Source organism: Engystomops pustulosus, chromosome 8 (assembly GCF_040894005.1).
Source record: "Engystomops pustulosus chromosome 8, aEngPut4.maternal, whole genome shotgun sequence".
In the NCBI taxonomy this organism is placed as follows: domain Eukaryota; kingdom Metazoa; phylum Chordata; class Amphibia; order Anura; family Leptodactylidae; genus Engystomops; species Engystomops pustulosus.
The window spans coordinates 71,225,612-71,239,445 of NC_092418.1; the positions used below are offsets into that span (position 1 = coordinate 71,225,612).

At 41.4% G+C, this 13,834-nt stretch overlaps 1 protein-coding gene across 28 annotated transcripts in view; it reads right to left on the reverse strand.

Annotated features, from left to right (window-relative positions):
• Positions 1-646: 646 nt before the first annotated feature.
• ABI2 (abl interactor 2) overlaps positions 647-13,834 on the reverse strand; it is a 64,702-nt gene continuing 51,514 nt past the window's right edge. For all 28 annotated transcript variants that reach the window (XM_072121115.1, XM_072121117.1, XM_072121114.1 and 25 more), the window contains 3 exons: positions 8,518-8,604; positions 7,831-8,004; positions 647-5,682 (listed from right to left, as the gene is read on the reverse strand). In XM_072121115.1, coding sequence (XP_071977216.1) covers positions 5,507-5,682; positions 7,831-8,004; positions 8,518-8,604 — 437 coding nt within the window. In that variant the 3' untranslated portion in view covers positions 647-5,506. The remainder of the gene's footprint in view (positions 5,683-7,830; positions 8,005-8,517; positions 8,605-13,834) is intronic.

Below are 13,834 nucleotides of genomic sequence, written 5' to 3' on the forward strand. Positions count from 1 at the left end.
TCCTTTACTGATATTTGGGCAGCCTCACTCCATTGTTTAACAATCCATCGTTTCCTCCTGGGAATGGCAGGTCCCTTTGCTGGGAGGCGGACAATGACATTAGAATGGGTCAGTGACACATTATTTCCTTCTTTGGACTCCTTGAGGATCTTTAACCCCACCATAACTGTATCCTGGCTTGAATATCAGCAACTGGCCTAACTTGTGAGGGCCGACCCTAGTGCAAAAAAATTTGGTCTCGTCCCCCACAGAGTTTGAGGGCCTGTTTAGACCTACGTAGTCTCCGGACAGTACTGCATCCTGCTAGAGGACTCATTCCCGGGTAGGCCAGGTTTGTAGAAGCGTTGGAGAGTGAATAATTGAGTGTCATGACCTACAAGGAGCAGGTCCTTCCTATTCTCCCATAAGATGCCCCTACCCTGCAGTGCCCAAGAGCAGTTGAATGGCTGCAAAAGCTCATGTTTATACAAGAGATGGAGGCGCGGGTGGCCGGCAATTCTGCGGACCCTGGAAAGTCTATTACTGCCTGGACCCTTGGGGGGCTTACCAAGGTACAGAAGATTTCCAAAACGTATTTTTGTGTAAAGGTTATGGGGCCTACTGCCAGTACCTGCTTAGGTAATGGAACACAAATCCCAAATACACGCAATACAGCAAACTGTGCTTTAATACTTGATTTATTTAGGACTTGTAACAGGAGCTCTTAATACACAGCAATATTCATTCAAAGAGTGAGGGGGAAACGGTTCTCCATGTCACTTTGGAGAAGTTTTATTGGCACATAATAAACAGAAATTGTGGCAAAACAGTTGACCAAATCTTTGTAGCAAACTGGTCTCCTAACTGTTCCATTCATATTGGGAGGAGAAGTATCATGCCAGTCATGTGGAGGAACACCAGGAAAAAGAAAATGAAATAAAACCCCAAGATCCAGTGCTGCTCAGCATAGCATTATCGCGTCAGAGGTGAAATGCTTCTGTCTATTCTATTACAGTTATCAGCCACTTCCACCCTTATTGTTCCTATGGTGTAATACCAGCAATTAATTGACTTTAGAAATAGGCCAGGTTTCTCTGTCAGCTTAATAACCACCTGCAAAGCTTCTAGCTGCCAGGCTTCTCTGTACCTCAAACCAAGTAACTCTTCCAGCATCACATCCAATACATACAGTGGCTCTCAGAAGATTATATATGTGTGTATGCAGTGATGCTATGCAATCATACAATTGGTGTGGCTATTCAGAATTTAATAGTAGTAATCTACAACTCAACCACTAGGTGTCTCTAGCACTCTGGAAAGCTTTGTCACATCACAGCTATGAAGTGATGCTGAGCCGAGTCACACGACCCCAGGGAACTAGCTTAATGCATTTCAGTGTAAAATGATCCCCCAAAAATAGAATGTGACAATGAATAGAACATATACATGAACAAATGAAGGCTTGTGGGCACCTACCTTAGTGGTGTATTCATGACGGACCATTTTACCGTACTACAAACCTAAGCACGGAAACTCAAAGTAGTCATACATAAGTGTCCTATGGTATGATATAAGGAAACTACATAGCTGTACACAATATATATGGTCTACAATACATTCAAGTCCAATATTCTTGGCTGGCATAGTTTGAGCCTTGTCCTCCAATCATTTTAGCCATTATTGTATGTGTTCCAGCTACACCTACAATATATACCATGATGTTCTTGTATAATCCCAACCTGTTCACAGCCATCATCACTGGATTGTATTTATGCTGATTGATTTCCAAGTACTGTATATAATGAATATGTGGGTTTCTCCGTACATTTTGGGAAAGGAAAAACCAGCAGGCTAAAACATCTTCCGAACATGTAAAGCTATAGGCTACAGATACATAAGAGAAGTGATCCTCATAAGCATAATATGGTCCTACATAAAGATTGGATCTTGTATGGACAAACCTCTTTTTTCAGGTTCAGAATAGTCTCCCTGTTGTATCTGGGGTAACTTGCACTGTTCCTATAGAGAGCAACATTTAAACAATGTGAACGTAGCCTAAGCCTCTATTCACATTGCAGTTAGAGGCTTAGGTTTAATGCAGCTTTGTTACTTCTATGTCCATCACTCTGTGTTTTTCTTTACACATTGTAGTATTTGACTGACTTTTAGGTTAGTTACAAAGGCACCTACAAGAAATAGGCCACACAAGAATAAATTTAGGCACCGTGGTTGTATGATTGGATGGGATTAGACCTATATCTATAACTTTTCCTAAAGTTACAGGTTACTAAAACAGTTCTAGTTTGGCAATCTATAGTCTGTTTATCTGTAGAGAATGTATACATGGGGCATCATGTGGCCTCCCAGCTGTGATGAGGGTGAAAAGGATCAGGCATGTTGGATGAAGACTTGCCCCCCCATTAAACATGCACACCTGGCAGAGTATGCAAGTTTATGTTGTACTGGTGAAATTGCTGTTGGTTACTTCTACTCTGGGATTTGGTAAAGTAGATTTTAGGCCCAAACCGCCTTATTATGTGTCTGAATTTTCCTTTAGAGTAGTCACAGCTATGTACACAGTCACAATGTTCCACATGACTTAGAGACAAATGTATTTGGGTAGCACGCTACATAGTTCTCTCTTGGGTGTCTGCAGCCTCCACTAATGTTATGGCTTAAAAGGAATCTATGTTTATGCTTCCAGATCTGAGGATGGATAGAATCCGGGAATGGGGAACTTGTTCCTACGGAGACTCTCTCTATACTCCCGTGAAAAAGATAAGGGCAGCCATTACACTATGTTCATATGTTTTCTATATTTTCACATTGTGTATTGCTCCATAGTTTCCCGTTAGGCTCCTTCCACAAGACGTGTGCTTAACTAGGCCGTATTCGGCTGTAGCACTGACCTAGTGGAGAAGAGAAGGTGGTAAGCGCTCCACACCACAGGAATCTGAGCAGCTCATGCCACAAATCAGTTCAAAAAATAGAACGCACATCTATTGTGGCGCGGCCTCCTGCCTCGTACAGGCTGTGGCGGGAAATATCCTCATTCAAATTAATGGGGCTATGTGCTAGTATAAAAATGTTACAGTATGGCTAGAACACCCCAAGTTTTCGGGTGCAGATAACCAAGCCTCAGCAATTGTGGTGGAAACATTCAATGTAAAGACTTACTGCAACCTGTATCCAGACAGGCATCAACCGGAGGTAAATTTAGAGCTTAACTTTATCCAACCCTCACCATCACTGGTATCCTGCACCAGGGTACTGCTTACTACTAGAAAGACTCACACAGCAGAGCAGCTCTCATGGCAGCTCATGGCCTTACCTGACCTAGTAAGGGACAGTAAAACAACAATGGTAGCAGCTGCGCCTTTCAGAAGGATGAAGAAGCATGTATATGGCCAAAGCCTAAATTTTGAGTTTACTTAGTTACACTTACCCCTCTAGAAGAGATGAAGCACGGACCATCTATTCCTTGGTGCTCCCAATCTGGTTGGGGCTGAGGTGATGACGTCACCTACATTATGCACAACATGTCTGGGCCAATAACTTGACTTAAACATTGACTGTTGAGGAATACCTGTCCACAAATTGTCTCAAAAGTCACAGGCCCAGTGAAATCACTACAGGCCCAATAAGACTGGAAGAACTGAAGGGGCAAGTTACTTTTTCTTATATTTCTCCACACATACAGCCCCTTAATCCAATCTGCATCCTCCTTTATCTCTGTTTAAGATCAAAAGCCTTCCAAATAAGAAATTTCTCTTCCTGCAGCCCTATACACCTTGTTATCAGTGCATGTAAATGTGCACGAGTAAATAGCAGCAGCCAGGTGGTGCTCATAGATCATGTCGTCACTTACAATAGGGGGTGACTGCCCTCCTAATACTGCACTCCACATTGCACATACATCATAGCTGGATTCCTGCCCTACATCACCACCATTAGGCCTTATTCATATGGCCGTGTGGTCACTTGGACCAGATCCAGGGCAAGCACAGGGCCGGGGGAAGAAGGAGGTGGGTAAGCACTCCTCCCCCTTCCATTGAAAGATGAGCGGAGGGCACACCTGGTGTCATAGACGTCAATGGGGGCCATGTGAATGAGGCCTTACACTGCTGATCTAGCTGCGGGTCTGGATAGAAATACTGCAATCACCAGAAACAACAAGAACAAAAGCACACAGTCTCTTATACAATACAAGGAGCGCCACAGCCACCAAACAGAAGGTGAAACCAGGAGGTCATGGCCAAAAACATTCAAAATTTCAACTGTCCATGTAATGTGTATGGTGATCTACCTACTCTCCATACTGATGGATATGAGCATGCCTGGATCCTTTTGTTATCAGGAGATAGCCGGTGTAACTACCGTGGCAGATTATGTCAGGAAAACATTCAGGTTCAGCTAAACAGAACTGTATATAGGAAAGTCAGAAGAATTGTAGCCATCTGCTCAGTGTCTGTAAGGCTAGACTCATTTAAGGCCACAGGACACAAAAAAATGCCTGTGTCTGTAATCCTACAAGAAAGCACAGACGAATAACTACAATACCCACATTAGGGACAAGCCACAGCGGTTCTGTTTCAGTTTCATTCTACCATAAAGTCACACACACATACTGCAGATTGGGTCAGTATTTTAGAATACCATTTAGGATCCAGTCCTTACTTTTTAATGCTAAATACTAACCAAATCTACTGTATAAACAAGGCATTAAGTAAAAAGTTACTTTTCTAGATGAGTTACAATCTTGAATACTTCTGAAACTGGCACAAATGTATGCTAGATTATACGAACTTTACCAAATTTTTGGGTAGTTTTGCAGTTTTACACATAGGTTATAAGGGTTTCCTTAGGTTGTGTGGGTCATTGGTATAAATGGCTGGATGTCTTTGGGTTACTCCATCTAGAATAAATAGCTACTCATTTAAAAACCTAGGTTTCAAAAGAATTAACGTAAAATCCACGTTCAATATGACAGAACAGCGTTCTTCTCCTTGCCTTTCTGCTGTAGAAAGTTCTCTTTGGTGTTCTGAAGGTAAACACAAGTGATCTGAGCATCCACCACTACAGCTGAGGCCTATATATTTATATATATGATAATCAGACGCTTATAAGGTACTTTAACTCCCCTCTCTTTGTACAACCTAAAACATTTTAAGAATTGATACACTACGTATTTAACACTGGCATAAATCAAATCTCTTGACTCTCTAGATACATATATGTGACCATAATTTTGTGTAGAATAAGGGTGAAGTTGAGCTCATAAATGTCATAGACCATTCTTGAGTCATGAGTCCAAATACGCAAGTCAATTAGCCAGAACTGCTCTGGAGCAGCAGGAAGATCACATCGGATCAAGCAACTTGTATCACTATTTCTTTTAATGGTCAGAAACAAAAAGCAAAACAAAATGACAATGATCCTCTTCAGTTTAGTAAGTGCCCCCCCTGGGGCTCATGGAAGCCTGGGAAGCCTCATGGTTCTTCTCAGGGTTGAGTTTGTCAATGGGTCATCATTCAGAATAGTGCATGATTGACTCCACATAGTTGCCCGGAAAAAGCCCCGTCACCCCATTCATGACTCCTTCGTACCAGCCATCGTCGTTCTTCTTAATGACATAGATGATGGCTCCTTCCTGAAATGAGAGCTCATCTTCTTTATCTTTTGTATAATCATAAATTGCCACAACTAGGGAAAAGAAAAAACAGAAAATATATTGTATCACTTGAGTGAGTTGAATTTATATTTTGAAGGACTAAAGACATTTATAGTGCTAAGATGTGAAGGTAGCGATGAGTCGTTACAGGATTAGAGAGAAAAAATGCATTCTGTAAAGAAAACATACAGGCAGAAAAAATACAGACAAAAATGATTGCCAAGGAGAGAAAAAAAAAATTATTTTTCAAGTATATAAATAGTAAGAAACTACAAAATGGAGAGTTTGGACACTCTGAGGAATAACCTGGGAGTCAAGGTGGATGGAGATAGGAAAGGGCCAATCTACCGAATATTGCCATATAGCCACGGTGAGACATGATGAAGAATAATGTTAATTCACTTTGAAATGTCAACAGTTTAACCCAGGAAGAGGTATGTCGCCACCTCACAGCCTCTAAACTAGACAAATCACCAGGCCCAGACAGTATACATCACAGGCACTGCATGAATTATGTTCTGTGATAGACGGAGCATTTATTTTATTATTTATAGATTCCTTGAAAACTGGTTCTGATCCACAGGACTGGAACATAACAAGTGTGGTGCCAATATACAAAAAAGGATGAAAAAGTGATCCTGTGAGTCTAACTTCTATTGTGGGGAAAATATTTAAGGAGTTTGTTAGAGATGCTATCCTGGAGTATCTCACTGTACATACCCTTATAACCTAGCATCAGCATGGGTTTATCAGGGATCGGTCCAGACTAATCCGATTGGCATCTATGAGGAGGACTTTTCCAAGGTATTTGATACAGTTCCGCATAAAAGGTTGGAACATAAAATGAGACTGCTAGGTAAGCAATTGTCTTAGTGAAAGAAAACAGAGGGTCGTTAATGGCACATTCTCAGATTGGGTTAACGTTACCAGTGGAGTGCCACAGGGGTGGGCCCTCTTCTTTTTAATATTTTTTTAATGACCTTTGGCCATTACACAGTAAAGTTTCAATATTTGCAGATTATACTAAGCTTTGTAATATAATTAATACTAAGGTCGATATTTTAGCATTACAGAGGGATTTGTGGAAGCTGGAGGAGTGGGCAGAGAAATAGTTGAAACAAAAAGAAACAATTACGTTTTAAACAGGAATAGATTCTCATGATAAAGACATACCGTATATACTCGAGTATAAGCCGAGGCCCCTAATTTTAACACAAAATACAGGGAAAGCCTATTGACTCGAGTATAAGCTGAGGGTGGGAAATGCATTGGTCACAGCCTTCCCAGTATATAGCCAGCCAGCCCCTGCCCCAGTGTATATAGCCTGCCAGACCCTGCCCCAGTGTATATAGCCTGCTGCAGCTGGCGGACAGATCGCACAGAAGATATGCAGGGGTATTTATTTTTTTGACTCGAGTATAAGCCGAGTTTGGGGTTTTCAGCACATTTACTATATACAAATCCCTGGTCAGACCACACATGGAATATTGTGTACAGTTTTGGGCACCAGTGTAAAAAAAGGGCATTGTAGAACTGGAATGGGTACAGAGGAGGGCAACCAATGACAGATGACTAAACTTGGGGTTATTCAGTTTAGAAAAAAGACGACTGAGGCGAGACCTCATTACAATGTACAAATACCTGAACGGGCAGTACAAGGATCTCTCCAAAGATCTTTTTATACCTAGGCCTGTGACCAGGACAAGGGGGCATCCTCTACGCCTAGAGGAGAGGCGGTTCTGCCATCAACATAAACAAAGGTTCTTTACTGTACGAGCAGTGAGACTGTGGAACTCTCTGCCGCAGGAGGTTGTTATGGCCGACTCTATGTACATGTTCAAGGGGGGCCAGGGTGACTTTCTGGTGAGCAATAATATCAAGGATTATGGGGGAAAAAAAACATTTGTTTAATTCTTTAAGCTTGGACTTTATGGACTTGTGTCTTTTCCAGCCTTATACACTAAGATACTAAGAAGTCTGAATTGGTGGTCTAAGATAACGTGTATAAATCAAAGTGATTATTAAGCCATGTCCAAAAGTTTTTGTGGAACGGCAACGCAGATCACAAATCTCAAGCAATTCACAGGGAAATAAATGCTACTAGGGCTTAAAAAAACACATGTAAGCAGCCCGGTATACAGCATAGTATAAGTGTTGAGGTCCATAATATTTTCACATACCCTTCTCTAAGTAGGTCCTCGGCGCCCAAGGTGGGTCTTCTTCAGCATATGGGTCACTGTACTCTACTACAGCAGCTTCCTCCTCTTCATAGTCTTCTGGTGGGGGTGGGGGTGGCGGAGATTCATCAAATACGGGCTCTTCTGCAGGAGGTGGTGGAGGCGGAGTCTCAGAAACTAATTTGATAAAAGCATGGGCCCAAATTATGCAAAAATAACATATGGAAATTACAGCCTCTTCATAGAAGTTTCTACAGATCTGTATGTAAAAACTTTTAAATTAAAAAGAAAATGTAATTTTATAGACCGGTGGTTTAGTGTCTCAAATCGCCCTTTGCCAAGTCCCAGCTATTAAACTAAAAACACATATACTTGCTTTGATTCAGTGCTCCCTCCAGCAGTGAAGCCAGTGTACTGCACTTCTGCGTTACGGCACTTGCGCAATGAACCCGGGATGTACTGCACAAGCAAGGGAGCACACTATATGGGTCTGATGCACCTCATTGGACCGATATCTAGGCAAGTATAAAGGGTGCAGTTTTTTTTTTTTAATAGCAGCCATGGAGGGGGACTTGGTAAAGGGTGATTTGGGACACTAAACCACCAATTCACACTGTGCGTGGTTTAGTGTCACAAGTAACCATGACAGGTCCTCTTTATGTATTGGGTGTACTAGTCACAAAAACTTACTGTTTTCCTGCACTCTGGCCACAAATCCCATCAGAGGTAACTGTGGAGTTACCTGTAGTATGGAAGGGGGTGGAGGAGCGTGTGATACTGTGAGGAAAGGATATGCTATTAGTAAGTAATACTCAACCCATATGTAATTGTATTCAGCGTATACAAGTCAGAGGTATCGCACAGCAGTAAGACAAGTAATTATACACTGACCACATGGAGCCATCATTAGAAAGCAGCAGATATTTGTTGTAATCCCTGACAACACTAAGCAGAATATATGCTGTTATACCACAGAGGATTTGCAGCAGACGGCTTTATTCTACATGATGATGAATTGTTGGTTTGGGGTGCTTTATCTTAAAGGGAACCTGTGACCAGGAATGTCATCTTGGCTAGTGACAGGTTCCAATCGCCTGTGCTATGCTGATTTTAAAAATGTCTGTCAGCATTCCGAATCCTTTCAGCAGTGTAGATTAGTTTATTTTACATTATCTGGCTCTCTGCCAGCAGCACGTTGTGGGTCCTGGGAAGGGAAGGGGGGGGGGTGAACAGCTCACGCTTTCTTCCTCTTCACACCATCCACCTGGCTCCTGTGTCTGCACAACGCACATAACAGGAAATAGGGAAGGGTGAGAGATCTGCATGTGTGTGTAGGAGAGAAGAATATCACAGGCACACAAAGGCGGCCGCGGCTCCCCATCCCTGGGAATTGCCACATGCTGCTGGCAGGGAACCAGGTAATGTAAAATAAACTATTATTAAGTACTGAAATGATTCAGAATGGTTACAAAGGCATTTTCAAAATCGGCATAGCACAGACGATTGGAACCTGTCGCCAGATAAAAATGATATTCCTGGTGACAGGTTCCCTTTAATAGCATTATGTTCTCTACAAGGTACAATTCAAAACAGACATCTAACCCCCTTTCAGTTATTGAATTCTACTGCAGCAATAAGCAAGGGATAAGTGAACCAAGCAAAAATTATTATCAAACAAATTCAGTTTCTGACATTTGTAAGGAGGAAAATGAACAACATGACACTTTTTAATAAAATCACATCACTCTGCTATACAGTCCTTAAAGCAGGCCACCAGATCCTTTAGTAAGCAGAGGCCCAGGAGGCAGCCATGTTTTCTGAGGGATCCAAAGTGAACCCTACTTATACGATTTGCCTGTCTGTCAGGAAGATGAATGACACTCCACATGGAGATTGCCTTTGCAGGCCACATTTACAGGAGTACAGTGTCTTAAAGGCCATACATGATCCACTAAGAATTCTAGGTAATCAGATAATCAGTTGCCTCCATATTGCTGCAGATTCCAGGTGCCGAATTCAAGCTCTGCAAAGCACAGGATGAGCTCCTCCCTTCTGTCGCAGGAAAAATGGGACATAAAATAGTGACTCAAAAAACAAAAATCTATTTCAGCCGGTTTCTGGCAAAGCAGAATTACCACTCTATAAAGTTTACAGCGAATCCGTTGCATAAACACAGTAGATGTGTTTTCTGGGGTATAAGCTTTAAAATACTCTAAATTCCTTGTGATCCACCATTACACCACCTTCATACAAAGAGGGCATGAAGTGAGCCGTGCTGGGCTATAACCTCATTTTGTGGTGAAGTTTAAGTTAAAATCCACCAGTGCAGTCGCCCACCAGATACATCAGGAGGCTGGGTTTACATCATATGCAGATGCACAATGCTGTGGCGTATAATACATTCACCCTCCTTTATATCCAAGAGTCAAAGTACAAAAATATTTTATGGTTACAAAAATAAACTATCAATTACATTACAGTAACAGCAATGATCCGGATGGACCTACTACAGTATGTGGTAACCTATTGACCATACCACACTAAGCATGGTCCTGATGAAGGCACCTTCCACACCTCGCCTTCTTCGGCTGAGACAACCATTTCCACATGCAGTCCGGTTATGTGCTAATAATACAGGAATACAGCAAGCGTGTACTAAATTTTACTAGCATTGTATAAAATGCCAGAGCTATGAAATAAATATAGTAATTGGTAAGAGTTGGGGTAGAGCCTTGACCTAGAGAACTGTCTACTTATCACTATTCAGAGCAGATTTTGCTACCACCAGACTTATTGGCTACCTTTGTCCATGAAAATAATCAAAGATCTTTTAACATAAATAATACAACATGAAATACTTGTTTTCTATTGAACTGAACAATAATTTAACATCCCTTCAACTAATATTCTTCATTATTCAAGCTGCTATTGTCATCACAGGAGGTTTCACCAAATGTGATACAATTGTTTTACTAAAGAAAAAATGGCGTACAAGTCCTAATACATTTCCCCAATAGGGTTTGTAGCAAGTATTTAAGTTAAAATAAGGTAAGGGCCCAATGGCTGTGACCCCCACCGATCACAAGAATGGGGATCATATCCAAATGGGTGGAGCTGTAGGATGAGCATGTGTCCTGCTGCTCCATTCACGGTTTATGGAAAGCATAACAGTGTCCCCCAATCATTAGTGGAAGTTCCTATTTAAAGTGACACCAGTACAGTTTTTCTAGGTGTATGGCTGCACCTCCCGGCTGCTTACTCCTCCATGCTGCCTTCAATGTGTTACAACCAGCTACTCATGGAGCTAATGATTCACATGAAATTCAAAATATATTTCTGGGTTTGGAGGAGATATGATTATGTTCCAAAAGTGGAAGATATTTGAATAAATCCTATGGATTTTTGTTCACTGATAAAATGAAACATCCCCTGATGTCCTAACCCACTTTATGGAGCAAAAAACCATACCTAATTTTTGGAGAAACATGATAGCCATCTAGGGGATAGGCTACACCTTTACACTCACCTTCCTTAAAAAAGACTTTTGTAAATAAGAATGTACATACACTTTGCCCATGGATAGGCTTTTTTTTTTTTTTTTTTTTTTTTTAAAGCATTACCCACATCTATATGGGTCACACTGGAAGGGAGGACTCAAAAAATCATTTTCCTAAGACTAGTAAGCTCGTAATGTACACCTGTCAAAATGATATGCACACAAGTTTTTGATCCTTCACTGTATTATTTTTTTTTTTTAAGGAGACACTTGTCACCCTTGAATAGTCCTATAGGGGCCGCAGAGGCTATTAGAGGTTCACCGATTGATTCAACCCCTGGATTAGTTGGTTTGCCCTTTGCCTATTGTCCCCCATACTCGAGGCAGTTTATGCGGCTGCCTTCTCCGCAGGTGCCGTGCAGGGGTCAACGGCGGAGGCCCCTATAGTACCGATTCTGAAAAAGGATAAAAATGAAATCTTATAGACACATCTCTTTAATGAACACCAACATCAAAATCCTAGCAAAGCTCCTCTCTTCCAGGCTTAAAAAGGTGATCCCGTCATCGTCCTCTGGACCACAACAGATTCATTTCGTCAAAGGGTATGGGGGCTTAATCTTCACAGGTTGCTTTCAGATATACAGTTGGGGAGTAGGCTGGCCGCTCCATCCTGTCTTTAGACACAGTTAAACCATTTGACAGGGTGGAGTGGTGTTACCTTTGGAAGGTCCTGGGGAGATTTGGGCTCGGTAGTGTATTGATTAGATGGGTAAAGATAATGTATTCTTCTCCTATAGCTAGAATGTGTGTAAATGGTCTGTATTCTGAGCCCTTTCATTTGTATAGGGGTACCCAATAGGGATATCCCCTCTCCCCCCTTCTCTTTGCCCTATTTGTGGAGCCTTTGGCTATTATGATCCGAGAAGCAGATTGCATTAGGGGTTGGGGATGTGGGGAGGGGGGGGGGGGAAATAAGTTGTGGCTGCACAACTGGCTTTTTTAGTTACAAGGAGACATTGCAGTGCTTTTGGTAGAATGATTGAATTAATGGAGGGTAGTAGGGACTCTATTTTTTCTTTGCTGGAAAGTGGAGAGTCAGAGTTTAATAATTATAGGACAATTCACATGGCAGGTTTGCTGGAGAGAAGTTGGGGGGGGGCATATAAAAAAAATTAGGGGTATTCATGGTATTTTTCGGTACTCCCCACTATGGAAAAACTTTCATTTGGTGAATTTAGATCCATTAAAGATAGTGGGGCACATTTATCAAGCTGTCTGAAAGTCACACTATTTCTTGTTGCCCATGGCAACCAATCACAGTTCAGCTTTCATTTTATCAGTGCTCATGAATATTTTAAAGGGGAGCTGTGATTGGTTGCCATGGGCAATTAGAAATATTCTGACTTTCCGACTGCTTGATAAATCTGCCCGTGTGTACTAGATAAAAAAGGGGGTCATTTCTCTCAAATTCTTTGTAATTCACAGTTATGTGACTTTAATGATTTTTCTACCCGATTTGGAGGGTTTACATGTATTCAAAACACCTACAATTCAGTTGTTGAGAAATGTAGATTTACTTTGTGCACAAATGTAGGTATAGAATTTTTGATTAGTATTACTGCACTGAATAAGGTGATCTCTCAAGTGTATAAATATATACTTTATGGGTTTACAAAAGGGGTAGTACATCCTTCTAAGAAAAAATGGCATAATCAAGTTGGGGCTATGTCTAGTGAAGACTAGGAAAGGGGCTATAGGGGTATCAGGTTGTCTTGTCAGGTAGAATGGCACAGTTTAATTTTGCTCATCAATTATATTATTCTCCCTATGGTTTATTTAAGATGAAACTTAAGGCAAACTCTAGGTGTCAGAGATGCCTACCGGAAAATGCGGATTTTCCCCATGTTGGACTTTTTAGTCTTTATGAACGGAGAAAAGGAGAATGGGGGAAAAAGTTTATTATTCATAAAATCCTTTTCTTAGCCAGGTTGTTTATAGCACGTAAGCGGGGCAGCCTGGTGGCTCCATCCTTGGAAGAATTTCTGGCAGAAATGCAGAGATGTAAAAACTATTAGAAACTGATGGCCGAGAGGGGAGGGTATGAGGAGAAACGGAAAAAGATATGGTGTTTTGGTTCTGAATAGTATTTTTTTTTTCTTTCTCCTGTCTCCTGTCTTGTTTCTTTCTATCCTCACCCTTCCTTAAGGGTAGTCCGATTAAGGCGGACTATTGTTATGTAGAGAATCATATTATTGTAAGAAAACTCTGAGGCTACATTCACACGGACGTATGAAAAAGACCTTGCCATTGTTAACACCGTTCCGTACCGTACCGTACCGTATACTGGCAGTATTAAAATATAGAGCATGTTCTATTTACTCCCGTATTTGAGTTCCGTATGCCCTGTAAGTCTATGGGGACGTATAAAATACGGGTTACATACGCGCTGCATACGGATGAAAAACGTCACGTATATACGGCCCGTAAATACGGGACTGGAGAAATCATACG